This window comes from Pan paniscus, chromosome 7, assembly GCF_029289425.2.
Source record: "Pan paniscus chromosome 7, NHGRI_mPanPan1-v2.0_pri, whole genome shotgun sequence".
NCBI classification, from domain to species: Eukaryota; Metazoa; Chordata; class Mammalia; order Primates; family Hominidae; genus Pan; species Pan paniscus.
Window position 1 is genome coordinate 61,577,534 of NC_073256.2, and position 19,472 is coordinate 61,597,005.

Genomic DNA, 19,472 nt, shown 5'->3' on the forward strand with positions numbered 1-19,472 from the left:
TGCCTTGGCCTCCGAAAGTGCTGGGATTATAGGTATGAGCCACCGCACCCAGCCGTACCATTACTTTTATCTGTTATAACTGTATAAATATATACATTTTGGTGACCACATGACATATATATATTGAATGATCCTCCCACCTCAGCCTCCCCTGAGTAGCTGGGGGTACATGTACGCTCCATTACACCCTGCTTGTTTCTTAATTTCTTTCTTTTTTTTTTTTTTTGAGACAGAGTTTCACCCTTGTTGCCCAGGCTGGAGCACAGTGGCGTGATCTTGGCTTACGGCAACCTCTGCCTCCCGGGTTCAAGTGATTCTCCTGCCTCAGCCTCCCAGGTAGCTGGGATTACAGGCATGCACCACCACGCCTGGCTAATTTTGTATTTTTAGTAGAGTCAGGGTTTCTCCATGTTGGTCAGGCTAGTCTTGAACTCCTGACCTCAGGTGATCCACCCGCCTTGGCCTCCCAAAGTGTTGGGATTACAGGTGTGAGCCACCACGCCTGGCCCACCCTGCTAGTTTCTAAAAAATGTTTTGTAGAGATGGGTTCTCACTATGTTGATCATGCTGCTCCCATCTTTTGATAAGTTTCAGTGTATGCTTTTATAAATAATGTCAGATTTTTATTCCTGGAGCTTCTTACCTATTTCCGATTATTGCCTTAGATTTAGATGTTAGAGTCTCTTGATAAATAATGCAAAAAACTGCTTTGGAAACCATAACCTTTATTTGAACGATGACATGGCACACTGCTTGCAGAATGAGCCTGGGGCAGGAATCTCCTGAGTCCTGAGCCTGCTTTCTCTTTTGTAATCTTCTGCCTTCTCTTGGGATTTAAGCAAAAGATCAGAGGTTCTTTCTTTAATTACAGTGCTTCCTGCAAGCAAATGAAAGGTGAAAATCCAAGGCAGAAATGTGCACTTGCTCTTCTATTAGCTGTGGACTCTATGAGAAGGTCTAGTGTTTATGTAGCATTTCAGCTCCTGCCTTTACAGCTGAAGTAACACCAAACCACAGAACATGCAAAAATGTTTTCCTTACATATAAATGTTCCTATTTATGATTTACTATGCCACCTTTTAAAATTAATGAGTAACATTGTTACACGTGATGGGCAGGGCTCTACGCCCTCATGTAGGCTTTTCGGGGTCTCCACACTTACCCACTTTTCCAGTCCACTCCCCTGCCTCCTCTTCCTCCCCACCCACTGTGTGGTGGTCCATTGGAACTGGCAGTCTACTTGCCACTCCTCCCTGCCATGCAGTTATATGGAGTCTTCCCTCCTGAGCTAGCACTCCCCTGCCCTACATCGAATCTGCAGGTCCCCCTCGTTCTATGAGACCAGCTTCCCGAAGCCTTCCAGCACCCTCTGCAGCAGCTCTCAGTGTCCTGCCCAGAGGCAATCGCTTCCTGCCCTGAGGTTCCACCCACTAATGTGGCACTTGCCTTGCTGAATGCTGTGTTTGCTCATCGGTCTCTCTTCATAACTAGACGGAGAGCAACTCTACGATGGGGTCTGCACCTTGTTAATTTCTGTATCTTCTGCAGAACACCTGCCACTTAAAAGATATTTGTTGTTCTTTGGTCACTAAATTAGGTGAGAGTTCAGGCCTGATGCTCTCTATGGCTTTGTTGCAGGTCTTTCTGTCTGAGTGGAAGGAGCACAAAGTTGCTCTCTCACAGCTCACCAGCCTGGAGATGAAAGATGATTTCCTCCATGGACTGCAGATGCTGAAATCTCTACAAGGCACACATGTTGTCACGCTGCTTGGCTATTGTGAGGATGACAACACTATGCTTACTGAATATCACCCTCTAGGTTCCTTGAGTAACCTGGAAGAAACACTAAACCTTTCAAAGTACCAAAATGTGAACACGTGGCAGCACAGGCTGGAGCTGGCCATGGACTATGTCAGCATCATTAATTACCTACACCACAGCCCTGTGGGCACACGGGTCATGTGCGACTCCAACGACCTGCCGAAGACACTGTCCCAGTATCTGCTAACAAGCAACTTCAGCATTTTGGCAAATGACTTGGACGCCTTACCCCTGGTGAACCACAGCTCCGGGATGCTGGTGAAGTGCGGCCACAGGGAGCTGCATGGGGATTTCGTGGCTCCAGAGCAACTGTGGCCCTATGGAGAGGACGTGCCTTTCCGCGATGATCTCATGCCCGCATATGATGAGAAGATTGACATTTGGAAGATCCCAGACATCTCCAGTTTCCTTCTGGGGCACATTGAAGGGAGTGATATGGTCCGATTCCATTTGTTTGATATTCACAAAGCATGCAAGAGCCAGACTCCCTCAGAAAGACCCACTGCCCAGGACGTTCTGGAGACCTACCAGAAGGTCTTGGATACACTTAGAGATGCCATGATGTCTCAGGCAAGAGAGATGCTGTGAAAACCAGTCCAGCCAATGAAGGTGGAATTGAAGGGCTGAATGGAAGTTACAGCATTCTACTCTGATGGTGGAGTTTTTTGCCTGAGTTTCGTGTTTTATTGTTTTTTTTTATGGCTTAGCCATGTGGTTCGTTGTCCACATCCACATGTACATTTGTAGGTAGTCCACATTGGTTGTTAGATTTTTTTTTTTTCTTTGAGATGCAGTCTTGCTCTGTTGCCGAGGCTGGAGTGCAGTGATGTGATCTTGGCTCACTGCAGCCTCTGCCTCCCAGGTTCAAGCAATTCTCCCACCTCAGCCTCCTGAGTAGCTGGGATTACAGGCACACCACCACGCCTGGCTAATTTTTGTATTTTTAGTGGAGGTGGGGTTTCACCATGTTGGCCAGGCTGGTCCCGAACTCCTGACTTCCTCGGCCTCCCAAAGTGTTGGGATTACAGGCGTGGGCCACTATGCCTGGCCAGTTGTTAGATTTCCATGGATTTGTAGTTTCCAAAGTTTCTCGTTACTGATTTCTACTTTTCTTCCATTGTGGTCTGAGAAGGTACTTGATATGATTTAGATTTTTAAAAATTTATCGAGACTTGTTTTGTGGTCTAACATATGGTCTATGCTGCAGAATGGTCCATGTGCTGATGAGAAGAACGTATATTCTGCAGCTGTTGGAAGAAAGGGTCTGTAAATGTCTGTTAGGTCCATTTGGTCTATAATGCAGATTAAGTCTGATGTTTCTTTCTAGATGATCTGCCCAATACTGAAAGTGAGGCATTAAAATCCCCTGCTTTTTTTGGTATTAGGATCTGCCTCTCTCTTTAGCTCTAATAGTGTTTGTTTATACATGTGAGTACTTTGGTATTGGGTGCATATATATTTAAAATTGTTACATCCTTTTGCTGAATTGATCCCTTTTTCATTATGTAATGATCTTCTTTGTCCCTTTTTATGTTTTCTGACTTAGTCTATTATGAATAAGTATAGCTACTCCTGCACATTTTTGGTTTAAATTTGCACGGAATATTTTTTTCCATCTGTTCACTTTCAGTCTATATGTGTTTTTACATGTGATGTGAGTTTGTTATAGGTAACATATAGTTGAATCTTGTTTTTTAAAATCCATTCAGCCAGTCTATGTATTTTAATTGGAGAATTTAAATTATTTACATTCAGGGTTTTTATTGATAGGTGAGGACTTAGTCCTGTGCATTTGTTTTCTGATTGTCTTGTATATATTTTTTCCTATCTTTTTTATTTATTTTTATTTTTTATTTTGAGACAGAGTGTTGCTGTGTCTCCCAGGCTGGAGTGCAGTGGCAGGATCTCGGCTCACTGCAACCTCTGCCTCCCAAGTTCAAGCAATTCTCCTGCCTCAACCTCCCAAGTGGCTGGGATTACAGGTGCCCACCACCACACCCAGCTAATTGTTGTACTTTTAGTAGAGATGGGATTTCACCTATCTTCTTTTGTATTGTTTACTTTACAATTTGGTGGTTTTTTAAATAGTCATAATGTTTGATTCCTTTTTCTCATTTGTGTTTCTGTTCTATTAGTGAGCTTTAAGCCTTTGTTTGTTTTCATGATGGTAGATACCATCCTGTCTATTTGAAGATCAGATGAGATTGGGCGTGTTCAGGGTGGTATTAATGTGGGAATGAAGGAGGACTGGAGAGACAATGGGGTGAGACAAGAGGATTTTTATTGAGTGCACTCAGACCCAGCTGATAACATCCAAAAACTGGGCCCAGACAAAGACAGTACTTGACTTTTATACACACTTCTAAAAGGGGGTGGGCTAGCTTGAAACAAGCTTATGGTGGCGTGAAGCAAAGATACAGGGTCAGAACAAAGGCAGCTAATCAAACTGTGACAGGTTCATGAGCCAGGATTACATATGACCCTTGCTGTGCAGCTCACATGGCTGTTATCTAGGCTTGCTCAAAAGAGCCTTGCATGGGCTTATCTCATAACGTTCGCTATGGCACCCAGACTGCCGCAGCCCAGGCCTGCTCAGGCATGTCTTACAACCTTCACTGTGCTGCTTAGTTAAAACAGAGTACTTGAAGTTACTGGTTACAGAAAACCGGAATCTATAAACTCATATGTTTACTCATAAGGGAAAGGAAAATTTGTTTTTTTCTCCCTATGTTGAGGGAGTGCTGGGAGAGTCTCCAGAGCACATTCCTTTGAGCCTTTGCTTAGATAATGTTATCGAGACTTTGTCTGGGTCCAGGCTTTGCCTGTTAACTGCCTTTGGGATGAGTCAGCCTAATATAGAAAGCTTGTTTTTCTCTTTTTAATTTTATTTTTCTTTCTTTAATTTCCTGCCTCAGTATGGCTTTCTCTTCCAGATGTAGGATTCCCTTAAGCATTTCTTGTAGGGCTGATCTGGTTGTGATGATTTCCCTGTTTTTTTTTTTTTTTTTGAGATGGAGTCTTACTCTGTCACCCAGGCTGGAATGCAGTGGCACAACCTCTGCTCACTGCAAGCTCTGCCTCCCGGGTTTGCGCCATTCTCCTGCCTCAGCCTCCCAAGTAGCTGGGACCACAGGTGCCTGCTACCACACCCGGCTAATTTTTTGTATCTTTAGTAGAGATGGGGTTTCACCATGTTAGCCAGGATGGTCTCGATCTCCTGACCTCATGATCTGCCCGCCTCAGACCTCGTGATCCACCCGCCTCGGCCTCCCAAAGTGCTGGTATTACAGGTGTGAGCCACCGTGCCTGGCCAGTATTTTTTTTTTTTTAAACTAAATTATCATTAATGTTAAAATTTAACTGACCATGTATATAACTGTGTAATTGCTGCTTTCTCACAGAACTGTCTAGGATTCATTCAACAGACCACAGAAATGAGGTCTGGCATTTAACAGACTAATGATAGAGGAAATAAACTGGTTTATACAAGAATATCAAAATACTGTCATGTGGTTTAGTGTAGCTCAAGTTATGAATTAGTGCCAACTCTTGCTGCAGTGTCTCTGACACAATTTTATCTTGGAACTTGGCGATTTAAATTGACTTTCTTCACTGAAAAGAGTTCTTTCATGATACTCTTCGTGAATTGCTCATATAGCAGCTTAATCTCTTTCATTTGCTGTCTCCTAACAATGCTAACTTGTTGCCACCTCTTTTGTTGCTCTTGAAATATTTTAATTAGTTTTTCTTCCTCTCCTCAGTCTTCTACATGTCTATGTTGTATTCTTGAAGCAAAGTCAGCAACTGTATAGGATATCTATAATTCCATTTCTGCATTCTGTGTTCTCAAAATAACATTCAGTTATGTTCTCGGTGTTGATGCAAGCTTTTGTATATACTTTTGAGGCCTTTTTCTTTTTGCAGCAAGACCCTGTTTAATGGCAGCTGCAATTACTTGTAGCTTCTCCACATCAACCCCCTTGTCTTCCTCATCTGTTTCTGCAAAAGGTTTTCTTTCCCTGTGCTCATCAGTTTCTGGATCCTTTTCTCCCTGTTCCATTTCCTGGGTGGCCATGACCTGAGCCTCCAACTGGACCTTGGCAGCCCTCCTGTTGCTCCTCCTGCCTTGGGTGCAATCGCTAGTTGTCCTGGGATCCCAGAGGTGACTCCTCAACCCTGAGGGACCCTTGATGGTGCTCCCTCACAGGACCTGTATAATGCCTCACTATGAGGCTCCTCTGAGGGCCTGGGGTCCTCCTCCTCTCAGTTTTTACTTGTGTGGGAAAGACTTTATTTGTCCTTCAATTTTGAAGGATAGCTTTACTTAGTTTAATATTCTTGGCTGGCAGTTTTTTTTATTTCAGCACTGTAATATATATTATCCCATTCTCTCCTGACCTGTAAATTTTTTTTTTTTTTTTAAACAGGAAATTCTCTTATAAGTGACTTGATGCTTTCCTTTTGCTGTTTTTAGAATTCTCTCTGTTTTTGACTTTTGACAATTTGATTGTAATGTGCCTTGCAGAAGACCTTTTTGGTTTGAATCTTTTTTGGGATTACTGAACATCCTGTATCTGGATGTCTGTATCTCTTGCAAGACTTAAGAAATGTTTGACTATTATTTTGCTAAATAGGTTTTCTGTGCCTCTTCCCTTCTCTTTCCTGAAACACCGAGAATTTATTTGGTCTGACTGGGTTATTTCAAAAGACCTGTCTTCAAGTTCAGAAAATCTTAGTTTTGCTTTATCTAGCATACTTTTGAAGCTCTCAGTTGCATTTTTAAATTTTATTCATTGAATTTTTCAGTTCCAGGATTTGTTTGGTTATTTTTCTATATCTATCTCTACTGACTGTCTTATTCAGATCATGAATTGTTTTCCTACTTTGTATTATCTGTGTTCTCTTGCAACTTGCTGAGTTTCCCTAAGATCATTATTTTGAATTCCTTTTCTGGCATTTTTATAGATTTCCTTTTCTTTTGAATCTGTTACTGGAGAATTATTGTGTCTCTTTGGAGGTATCACATTTCCTTGCTTTTTCATGTTTCTTGTGTCCTTACATTGATATCTATTCAGCTAGTGGAAGAGTTGCTTCTTCCAATTTTATGGATTGGCTTTCATAAGGAAAGACTTTTTTGTAGGCATATCTGTAGTTTTGGTTGTGATTAGGATGTTTTGGCTTTGATTCTGGTGAGCACAGGAGTGTAGGCTCAATGATTTCTTCAGCTGTAACCAATGTAACTGGTATCATGTAACCATGTCACTGTGAGTCCTCAGTGGCTTAAGTTGCCATTGTTAGCTGAGGCTGTTGTGAGGCTTTTCTGGGGAAAGGGATGCCAGAGGGGCCAATCCCTGGGCCTTTTGGTGGCATGGGCAGGCTTTAGCTGTGGTGGCGATGGGCTGGGCATGCTAGTCCTCAGGACCCCAGCTGGTGTAAGTGCTGGTAGTGGGGGGCCCAGGTGGGCTGGTCCTCAAGCCCCCAGGCAGCATTTATGGTGCTGGCAGTGGCAGTAGCAGCAGTGGGCTAGACACTGGACTGTCAGGTGGCAATCATAGCTGTTGGCAGTAGCTGTGGCAGGATGAATGGGACAGTTTCTAGCCCCCTAGGTGATGCACTTGGGTGGGCACTGGTGGTGGTAGGTGGGGCAGGCCTGTTCAGGCCTTGGGATTGTGTGCGTGGGCACCAGTGGTGTTGGATGGGGTGGGCCAGTCGTCAGGCCCCCCCTACAGAGCATATAGGCACCAGTAGTGGCATGAGGGAAAGATAGCACTGGAGAACACTGGTGACAGTGGGTGGAGCAGGCCTGTCTTTAGGTTCTTGGATGGCACATATGGACACACTGGTCCTCAGGCCCCCTGAAGGTGCACACAGGCATGCTGTTGCCCTGCTGAGAGGGGCAAGGTTCTGTTGGTGGCATTGGTGTTGGGAAGATGGCTCCCAGGTTCTGGGAGCTTCAGCTCCCTTTTTCCTGGGGTAGCCTCCCTGGTGTGCTATACTGCCTGTTCCCTGGGATATAAGACACTTCATGGGTCAGAGTACTGGGGACCTGGCTGCACTGCTGGGTGATTGTGATACTGCAACCTTCTGGATGGATGTGGGAGGATGTTCTTGGGGGCCCAGGGATGTGGACTGCAGGGGCTTATTGGACCCCAAGTGGGCAGGATATAATCTGGTGGGGGCTAGCCTCTTAAAATGGTGCTGTGCCACAGCAGCATGTTTCTTGGGATGTGAGTAGGATCCAGTGGAATTCCCTTTCTAGAAGAACACATTTGCATGGATTCCAGGCAGCTCCGTATACTGGACTCAGGGCCTGTGAAGGCTGACGGCATACCCTGTGGGTGCCAGCATCTGTGCTGCGAATGTGGACCACTGCAGTTCTTTGACTTTTCTTTTCCCAGAAATGGGATTCCCCTCCTGCTTCTGAGGCAGTCCAAGACATGCTGGCTGCTTTATTTACTGCTCCCTTTGTGCCTCAGAAGTTCCCTGTTGAATAGTGTTCTGTCTTTGGTGCTCTACCTGACATGTGGTTAACTACTTGCTTTTTTGGTCCTTTGTTGTGGAGGAGTTGAGTGCCAGGCTCACGGTTTTTTGATTACCATAGTTTTGTAGTTTTTGAAATTCAGAAGTGTGAGACCTCCAACTTTTTCTTTTTCAAGATTATTTTGGCTGTTGAGTCAATTATGATTCCATATGCATTTTAGATGGATTTTTCTATTTCTGGAATTCTGCCATTAGGAGTCTGATAGATACTGCATTGAATCTGTAGAGTGCTTTGGGTAGTATTGACATCTTACCACTATTAAGTCTTCCAGTATATGAACACATGCATTTTCCTGATGACTAATGATGTTGTACCTTTTCATATGCTTATTGGCTATTTGTAGATCTTCCTGGGAGAAATGTCTATTCAGACTTTTTGCCAATTTTTAAATTTGTCCATTTAAAAATCAGGGTTTTTTTTGTTGTTGAGTTGTAGGAGTTCTTTTTGTATTCCTTATACTAGTCCCTTATCAGATATATGCTTTGCAGATATTTTCTCCCAGGTGGGTTGTCTTCACTTCCTTGGTAGTGTCTTTTAATACACAAAGTTTTAAATTTTTATGAAGTCAAATGTATCTACATTTTTCTTTGGTTGCTCATGCTTTTGGTGTTGCATCTAAGAATCCACTGCCAAATCCAAGGTCATGAAGATTTACTCCTATGTTTTCTTCTAAGAATTTTATAGTTTTTGCTATTACATTAAGGTCTTTGAGCCATTAAGATCTTTGACTTAACTTTTGTATATGATGTAAAGTCACTGTCAAACATCATTCTTTTGCATTTGGCTGTCCAGGTATCCCAGCATTATTTGTTGAAATGCCTACACTTCTTTATATTCCCTTGACTCCTCTAACCAAGGCAGTTGGACCTTTGCTACTACCACTGCCCTGAAACTGCTGTCACTGGGTTACTGAGGACTGGGTAGCTTAGTTGAGTAGATAATCTTTTGTTGTTTCCTCCTTGTAATATACAAGCCTTGGCTTCTGTGACATCATACTCTCCTAGTTTTCCCCCTGTCACTGTGGCTTCTTCTCAGTCTCTGTCCATCCCTGGTGCTCCTGAAGGTTCTGTTCTCAGCCTTACACACATTACCTGGGTGATCTCATTCTCTGCCATGACTTCACTTGCCATATATGTGCTGATTTTCCCCAAATTCCTATTTCTCCCGACCTTTACATCTATTTTATTTGCAGGTCATATATCTAATAAGGAATTGATATCCAGTGTACATGTAGAACTCCTGTAATTCAATACAGAAACCAAACAGTCCAATTAATAAATGGAGAAGAGATTTGAATGAACATTTTTCTAAAGAACATCTCAAGCTCAAGATTTCCCAGATAACTTTTCTTTCTTCAAAATCTGCTTCTGTGTTTCCTCATCTGTAGGTGGCACAGCATACATCTGATTTCCCAAGCCAGAAACCTCATAGTTATTCTTGACTCCAGGAAGAAATATTATTGAGTTTTTAAAAACTCAGCTTATTGACTCATTGTTTTATATAATAAAATGCAACAGTTTTAAGTGTATATTTCAATGAGTTTTAATACATTTATGTACTTGTGTCACTATCCTCATAGATAGAGACAAAACATTTCTATCACACCGGCAATTTCCTATGTGTCCCATCCCAATCAATCCTTTCCCCTTTGCTGGCTGCAAACAATGACTCTTTCCTATCTTTTTAGAAAGATTAGAATTGCTTTTCTAGAGTTCCAGTAATGGAATCATACAGTGTCTAAGTCTATTTGTGGTGCTATAACAAAATACCTGAGACTGGGTAATTTATAAATTATAGGAATTTATTTCTCACAGTTCTAGATGCTGAAAAGTTTATGATCAAGGCACTAGCAGGTTTGGTGTCTGAGGGCCCAGTTTCTAATTTGAAGATGGTGCTTTGAACACTGTCCTCACATGGTAGAAGGGGCAGACGGGCAAAAAAAAAAAAAAAAAAAAAAAAAAAAAGGGCAAATGCTGTGTGTAGCACCCCTCTCATAAAGGGCTTAAGCTCATTCACCAGTGAAGAGCTCTCATGACCTAATCACCTCCAAAGACCCCACCTCTTAATACTATTGCATTGCAGATTAAGTTTCAACATGAATTTTGGAGGGATACAAATATTCACACCATAGAATATAGTAATATAGTGTAGTATATATTTTTTTGTGTCTGTCTGCTTTTGCTCAGTGTAATGTTTTTGAGGTTCATCTATGTTGTTGCATGTATTAGTAGGTTGTATCTATTGGTGCATAGTTATTCCATTGTATGTATGTACCACACTCTTCATTTACCTGCTGATGGATATTGCATTGTTTCCAGTTTTGGGTTATTATGAATAAAACTGCTGTTAACCTTAAAATATAAGTCTTTGTGTAGACATATGTTTTCATTTGTGTTGAGCAAATACCTGATCGGTCAGATGGTCATATGTCAGTATATGTTTAATATCATGTACTTCCAACTGTTTACCAAAGTAGTTGTGCCATTTTATTTTCCCACTAGCGATGTATGAGTTCCATTTGATCCACATCTTTGCCAACACTTGTTATTTATTTCAGCCCATTAAATTTTAGCTGTTTTAGTGGGTGTGATTAGTGTCTCAATGTAGGGTTTTTTTGTTTTCGTTGTTGTTTTTTGGATTGCCTTTCTCTATTGCCCAGGCTTGATGCAGTGGCACAATCATAGCTCACTGCAGCCTCAATTTCCTAGACTCAAGTGATCCTTCCACCTCAGCCTCCCAAGTAGCAGTTAGAATCAAGGTTTCTTTCCATGTGGATATCCAATTGTTCCAGCATTATTTATTGACAAGATTATCCTTTCCTTCATTAAATTCCTTTGGCAGCTTGGTGAAAAACCAATGGGTGGGTTTATTTCTAGGCTCTCTATCCTGTCCCTTTTTGTTTTTTTCGTTTTTGTTTTGAGACGGAGTCTTGCTGTGTTGCCCAGCTGGAGTGTAGTGGCGTGATCTCGGCTCACTGCAACCTCCGCCTCCCGGGTTCAAGTGATTCTCCTGCTTCAGCCTCCTGAGTAGCTGGGATTACAGGCATGCGCCACGACGCCCAGCTAATTTTTGTATTTTTAGTAGAGATGGGGTTTTACCGTGTTGGTCCGGCTGATCTTGAACTCCTGACATCATGATCTGCCTGCCTTGGCCTCCCAAAGTGCTGGGATTAGAGGCATGAGCCACCACGCCTGGCACCTATCCTTTTTTAGTAAATCTTAACATCAGGTAGTTGTAAGACCTGCAAATTCGTTATTTTTCACAATTGTTTTGGCCATTTTAGGTCCTTTGCATTTCCACATACATTTTTAGAATCAACTTGTCAATTTTAACAACAACAACAACAACAACAACAACAACAAAACTCCTGGAACTTTGACTGGGATTGTATTGAACTTATAGATCAATTTGGGGAGAACTGGCATCTTAACAGTAATGATTCTTCCAATCTGTGAACACAGTATATCTCTCCAACTTTTTAGGTCTTAATTTTGTTAAATTGTTTGTAGTTTTCAGTGTTCTGGTCTTGTACCTGTTTTGTTAAATTTAAAAAATTCCCACTTTGGGAGGCTGAGGCAGGCAGATCACGAGGTCAGGAGTTCGAGACTAGGCTGGCCAAAATAGTGAAACCCCATCTCTACTAAAAATACAAAAAAATTAGCTGGGCATAGTGGCGCACATCTGTAGTCCTAGGTACTTGGGAGTCTGAGGCAGGAGAATCGTTTGAACCCAGGAGGCGGAGGTTGTAGTGAATCGAGATTGTCCCATTGCACTCCAACCTGGGCGACAAGAGCAAAACTCTGTCTCAAAAAAAAAAGAAAAAAATTCCATCATAAAAGAAAAAAAATTCAATTGTAAATTCCAGTTTTTTCAGTGTCAACATCCAGTTGTTTATGTCCAGAAAATAAAAATACAATTGATTTTTGTATACTGACTTTGAATTCTGTGATCTTGCCAAACTCATGAGTTCTAGTAGCTTTTTGATGGTAGATTCCTTAAGATATTCCACATGTACAATCAGGCCATCTTTGAATGGAGCCAGTTTGTTTGCTTTTATATTTCTTTGCCTTATTGTGTATCCTTGCTTTGTTCTTGATCCACAGGGGGAAGCATTCGGTCTTTGCAAGTGTCAGGTTAGGTTTTTTGGAGATGCCTTTATCATACTAAGGAAGTTCCCTCTTTTTCTAGTTGCTGAGAGTTGAATAGGTGTTGAATCTGTTGATCACATGGGGCCATATGACTTGCTCTGGCCAGAGAAACATGAAGGAAGTCATAGACATCTCTTCTAGATAGGCGCTTGAAGAGCCAGTGTAGGATTTGCTACATTGTCCTCCCACTGCCGCTTCTGCTGTGATGAAGCGTTGGGCATCAGTGTGAACAAGAAAGGGATTGTTGTTGGGGTAAGCCATGAGGTTTTGGAGCTGTTTGTTAATGTATTATAGTCTAATGAGAAGGTTCTTGCCCTCAGGACAAACTCCTTGCCTTCATGGAGCTTACATTCTAGTGCAAGTGGGGCAGACAAATACACGTAATGTCAGATGGAGATTAGTGTAATGAAGAAAAGCAGGATCCGAGGCTCCAGCACCTTTTAGCTTTAGATAACGGTTTTTGTGGAAGGCCTCCTTAAATGAGGCAGCAGTTGGCCTGAGAGCTGAATGAAGTGAGGGAGGAGCCATGAGGTGTCTGGGTAAGGAAGGGTCTTCCAGGTACAGGAACAGCTATGCACAGCCCTAAGACAGGAACTCCAGACTCTCCTGGACATGGAGGGTGTGACAAAGCTGTCCTCCAAGTGAAAAGAGAAGGGCACATTCACCCAGTGACTTCTGTGGTTTAAGCCAGGGCTGGGCTAGATAGGGCCGCTGCTGTGTGTTAGGCAGAAGATGACTAGTTGGCCATGGCCTGGCCAGACCGCTCCGATGCCAGCGTCCTTCAGCTCCTGGGATTTCGAGCGATGGGGCAGGGGGCAAAGAGGAAAGAGGGAGTACCTGAATGTCCTGACATTCTGGCATAGGGGCTTTCTTTGAGAAAAATCATTTGACTGAACTTGAGTTTGTGAGATAGCTCATGACCATTACTTTCCTGAGTTATTCTCCACCTTCAAACTCACCAACAGCTTCTACTGTACTTAGGGAGAAGCCTGCACTCAACTCTGCTATCTAGTTCACCTCCTGTCTCCCCTCTCCCCTTAGAGAACCCTGCTCCAGTTGCCCCAGGTTTCTTTCAGTTCCTTCACAAAGTGACACTTTCTCTGCGCTGTTGGAAAGGCTGTTCCTTCTCCTGAGAACACTCTTTCTGCTTTCTCCTGGCTAACATCTCTCAGGGCTCAACTTAAATGACAGTCCTCCTGGAAGCCTTCCCAGACAAGCCTGGGTGCTTCTGTCAAATGCCACCTTAGCATTTTGTCCTTCTCCTAATAGCACTAATCACATTGTCTTGTAGCTTTAAAAAATTATCAAATAATTCAGACACCCAAAGAAGTATAAAAAATAATACAAAATGCACCGTATCACCCAACTTAAGCAATGAAACACTGCCAGTGAAGCCCTTAAGGTTCTCCTCCCTTCCTGCTCTCAACCCTTACCGGAATTTAATGTTTATCTTTCTGAGACAGCCAGGTGGGAAGGGGTCCCCAGAGAAACTCCAACTGGCCTGCACACTGGTGTGCTTTGCATGTCTGTGTGGTTTTAGGTAACTTCACTGCAGGCCTCCATCTTGTTTTACAATCTGGGGGCATGGCCTGTAACTCCCTGGTAAGGCTTTGTTTAGCAATCCTGCCTTAGGGAGTGAGTCCCTTTCTAGTTTGATAGCTGCATGTTTTCCTAGCCCTGTCTCTTAAAGGATCCCACCCAGTGACTGAGGTTTCTTCTGCCTGCCTGTGTAACTATAGATATATGTTGTGTACGATGTCTGTAAAAAGAGCTCTAATTAATCTGGCCTAAAGAAAGACAAGCGCTTAGATCAAATTTTTTTTAAAGAGAAGATAAAAGCTGTGGTACCTTTCAGTTTATGTGACTTTAATCTTTGAGAAATAAAAACAGCTTTAAAGATTATTGGTAAAAAGCAGATGCCATCAAAATGTAAATAGGCGGACTAAATTATGCAGGCCAGATGCAAGGTTTGCTAAGTGTTTTAAGGTTATAAACTGCTTTTTGGGTTTTGAGAACTATTTGTCTTGCTGGCTTCACAATTATTAAGACCTGGGAACATATGGAACTAACCACACCCTTAATTATGCTAGGAGTCAAACTTTGGCTGCATCTGGCACACAAAACAGCTTACCAAGTTTTACGTTAAAATTAAAAATTGCTAGGAGTTACTGTTTTAACATGTAATTGAGACTACTGGAAATAGATTTATATGCGAGGTGTGTAAGAACAGTAAATTTTTTTTTTTTTTTTGAAACGGAGTCTTGCTCTGTCGCCCAGGCTGGAGTGCAGTGGAGTGATCAGGGCTCACTGAATCCTCCGCCTCCTGGGTTCAAGCTATTCTCCTGCCTCAGCCTCCCAAGTAGCTGGGATTACAGGCATGCGCCACCATGCCCGGCTAATTTTTGTATTTTTAGTAGAGATGAGGTTTCACCATGTTGGCCAGGCTGGTCCCTAACTCCTGACCTCATGATCCACCCGCTTCAGCCTCCCAAAGTGCTTGGGATTACAGGTGTGAGCCACCACGCCCAGCCAAATGTGTTTTTTTGTAAAAGGTTATAAGAAGGCATGGAAATGTAAATTTTTGCCTAGGGTTAAAGGATTGTTTTAAATTAGGATGAAGTTGCAGGTTCAAACAAGTGGTGGAAGCATTGTGGAAATTAATCTTGCAAAGGGGTTCTCTATGTGAACATATTGACTAAATTTCAAAGGGTATTATATGATTTTTCTGTAAATTGAGCATCGAAATAAAAGCACAACAAGGTATTCTTAAGGCACTGATCTGCTCTTCAGCAAAATTTGTAAAGGGTTATAAAAGATTTTTGCTTCTTTAAAATTTCTGAGTCATCATTTTGGCAAAATAAATAACTTATGGTAATCTGGAATTCTGTTTCATAACATCAAGTGCTTTAAACCTCGAACATATTTAACAGCCTTCCCAAAATCAAACTTCAGTTTCAAAATTGTCTTTCCTGATGTTTGGCTTTTTGGACCGTTTGGAGTGCCCCTGAAATATCCAAGAAATAGGTAAACAGGATCATTTGACATGTTTAGGTACATGGGATTGCCAAAATGATGTTCAGTTTTCTTTAGGTTATATTTTTGTGAATAATGCTAATGTATGTTCCAAAATTATATGGGATTTCTAAAACTCTAATGTCTAAGTATATGCTATCAACCATAATTAAGGTTGTTAAGTTATTGTAAACCACAGAGATAGCCAAACCTCTTTGTCAATTGTGTTTCTAACTGCAACTAACCTGGACATTTGGCTAGTCACAGACAATTGTTGTCTTGTTTTAATCATTTTCAAAAGATGGTTTATAATAAGCCATAGGACTCTGGCAGGTACTCTCAAATACAGGTTTCTGATAACTTTGGAGATTGTCACATTGGAATAAAGGCAAATGTACAGGATTCATAAAGAGCTGAAGTGTTCACGAATATCAAGCAAAACAAGAACTAAATGGACTGAACTCAAAGCTGAAGCAAACTTTTTGACTTTTGCTGGGAATATTGTTGATCCTTGTTTTGTTTTTCAGAGTCAGGGAAACTTATTTTAAACTATTTATGGTCTTTAATAATTGACTGAGGTATACTCCTGTGGACAAGATTTGGAGCATGCTTGTTTCTCTTTGCCTGGTTCCTTTTTTTTTGTGGACAGAGTGTTACTCTTTTCGCCCAGGCTGGACTACAGTGGAGGGATCTTGGCCCACTGCAACCTCCGCTTCCCTGGCTCAAGCGATTCTCCTGCCGCAGCCTCCTGAGTAGCTGGGACTACAGGCGCGGGCCACCATGCCCAGGTAGTTTTTGTACTTTTAGTAGAGATGGCGTTTCACTATGTTGTCCAGCCTGGTCTCGAACTCCTGACCTCAAGTGATCTGCCTGCCTTGGCCTTCCAAAGTATTGGGATTAGCTGTGAGCCACTGCGCCTGGCCTGGTTCCTCTAGAATCTGGAAACTATCTGTGAGTATTCTTAACTTGTGGCAATATAGTTGTTTGGATCGGTGTGATAGGAATCCATTTATCTTTTGTTAACAAGACGCAATTGGAAAAACTGGTTATTTTCCCGAGGCTTTCACTGGAAGGCTATGCTTCTGTTTAAAGAATCAATCTCGACTTGCAGGGCCAATAAAAGCCCAGTGGGGAAGTTGGCCTCATACTCTTGTCTACACAGTCCCTGTACAGGGTTCCTGACCTGTGGTCAGTAAAGAATGTCACTTGCTAACAGGTCCACGAGCTCCAAGTTTATCCTGGGACCTTAAGAGGAGAGGATCACCCAACCCAAGGTGTATCATGGGAACTTGAGAGGATTAGCCCAGTTCATGGCTGGGCTTGGCTTTATCTTATCTGAGATTCCTTGTGGAACAGAGTTCCATCAAAGCCAGTCCAAAAGGCCTTTGTAGAAATAATTATTCTTGCTGCACTTTATGTAAATAATCAGGCCAAGTATAAGACTGAAGTCTATTTTGCAAACAACTGAGTCCTATCATAATTTCTTTTCTTTCTTTTCTTTTCTTTCTTTCTTTTTTTTTTTTTTAACAAAAATGAGGCCTGGAGAGAAATTATGTTCCAAAACTTATCATACATTTGTCATTCAATTCTAAACTCAGTTGTTTTTAAATTTTTGCCTGCATTTTTAGACTGACCCTGCTTGTGAACCAACCAGCAATCTCCAGCTGCAGCTCAGAAAGAACAAGAGGGATGGGTAATGTAAAAAAATCTGGATTAGTATTCTAGTTATGAGCAATTATCCTGCAAATTCTGCTAGGCAATGGGAATAAATAGGGTGCCCATCATCCAGAGGTTTCCTTTTGGGAAAGTAAGACCAAGGGAGCTAACCAAAGCCAAGCACCATGCACCCAAATCCTACCAAACATAACTGTAGCCACCAGTTATCTGGGTGTGTCACAAGACATCCTTTTCTCTCCCTTGTTGGAGGACTCAGTTCCACAGTTTTTCCTTAGCAGTTGGCTTATGAGAAGGAGTCCATGCAACCCCTCAACCCCTGAGCATAAGTGAGGTCTAGGGAACTCCAAGACTACTGACAGCAGGGGTGATAGGGCATTCATGGGTAGAGGAGATAATTCCCACCCTCTAGACCCCTGCTTCATGGATGCAAGCCATTTTGGCACCCATGGTAGCACTTGCGAAGGTTGCATGGGGATGCAAGGATGGAAGAGGACGCTATTCCTTCTATCCCTCACGTACCCCAGGTATTTGCTAGGAAAAGAACCAGGGATGCCTGCTCCCCTCTTTCTATGTGGGTAGCCATTTATCTTCAGTCTGCACCACTTTCAAATGCATCTGGAACCCTTCGGATTCCTTTGAAAAAATGCCTTCTTTTTTCCTTTCTCCTCCTCGGTTCACAATGACAATGCTAATTGTGTCTCCATACTATGGGACACTCCCCTCAGATGCATTTTCCAAACTGGAAAGAGTTAATTTCCTAAACCTTAAACTGGCTGGCTTAGGATTGGTTTCAGGGGAAGGGAACCCAGAAGCCCAACATGCCAGCAAAAGGGTAAAGTTGTTTACCATTCGGACTTTTGGCCCCCTTCTCCATGTACAAATTGGTAAAAAGCCTCAGGATTTTTGAGCTGTCCTTATCCCTCCCCTTGTTTCTTTTCTTTTTGAGACAGGGTCTCACTCTGTCGCCCAGGCTGGAGTGCAGTGATGTGGTCTTGGCTCACTGCAACCTCCGTTCAAACGATTCTCCTGCCTCTACCTCCTAAGTAGCTGGGAGTACAGGCAGGCACCACCACTGCTGGCTAATTTTTGTATTTTTAGTAGAGACAGGGTTTCACCATGTTGGCCAGGCTGGTCTTGAACTCCTGACCTGCCAGGCTGGAGTGCAGTGGCATAATCTTGGCTCACTGCAACCTCTGCCTCCCGGATTCAAGTGATTCTCCTGCCTCAGCCTCCCAAGTAGCTGGGACTACGGGCACCTGCCATGACGCCCGGCTAATTTTTTGTATTTTTAGTAGTGACAGGGTTTCACCATGTTGGCCAGGATGGTCTCGATTTCTTGACCTCGTGATCCACCTGCCTTGGCCTCCCAAAGTGCTGGGATTACAGGCGTGAGCCACTGTGCCCGGCCATATGTGTTTAATAACCCAGTGTCTCTTCTTGCCTTCAGAACATCAAACGGTCATGCTACTGGAGCCTCGGACTATGGCCCCTTCTGCTGGGCACCCTTAGATAGGCCTCTGAGGGAGATCTGATTGCCATTTTCCCGAAACAGTGCCCCCTATCAGCAGGAAGCAGTTAAGATCTCTTTGTCCCTATTCTTATCCTAGTGGCAGTTAGACAGACTTCTTTAGAGCGAGGAATGAGCAAGATGGGAAGGGTTCCCTGGTAAAACTCCAACTGGCCTGTGCACTGCTCTGGGGTGGAGCCACAGAAGTTCGCTCCTCAGTTTGCAGCTGGGAGGAGCCTGGCCCTCCTCTTCCTCGGGAGAACCTGGGATTTAATCTGTGAGGTGGGAAGCTTACAACTAGGAGAACTCTGGCTCTGCTGAGTCCCTGTTCCCCTTTTTCTTCCTTTACACCCAATAAAACCCTGCCTTACCCTTCAAATTGTCTGCGAGCCTAATCTTTCCTGGCGTGTGACAAGGACCTCCACCGTCTTTAGCTGAACTAAGTAAAAGTCCCGCAACATTTTCATGTGTGCCTTTGTATTTTTATTACATATATGGATGTCCCTAAACAACATACATTATTGTTTTGCTTTATATATTAAAAAGGCATTCTGCAATTTGCATTTTCCCCAGCCTTGTTTTGAGATTTATCCATGTGGATGCGGGAAGCTGTAGAGCACTTCCCCTGCTGTGGGGCAGTTTGTTTTCTCGCTGGCGGACATTCAGCTTGTTGACAAGGTTTTGCAATTACAAGCACCTCTACTATAGGTATTACTGTACCTGTCCCTTATACCTGCGATAGCGTCTCCTGGCATACAGCCAAGAA

At 42.8% G+C, this 19,472-nt stretch overlaps 1 protein-coding gene across 1 annotated transcript in view; it reads left to right on the top strand.

The window, feature by feature from the left end:
- Window positions 1-19,085, top strand: part of POMK (protein O-mannose kinase) — a 53,646-nt gene extending 34,561 nt beyond the window's left edge. The window contains exon 5 of the mRNA XM_008976894.5: window positions 1,639-19,085. Coding sequence (XP_008975142.1) covers window positions 1,639-2,409 — 771 coding nt within the window. The 3' untranslated portion in view covers window positions 2,410-19,085. The remainder of the gene's footprint in view (window positions 1-1,638) is intronic.
- Window positions 19,086-19,472: the final 387 nt, after the last annotated feature.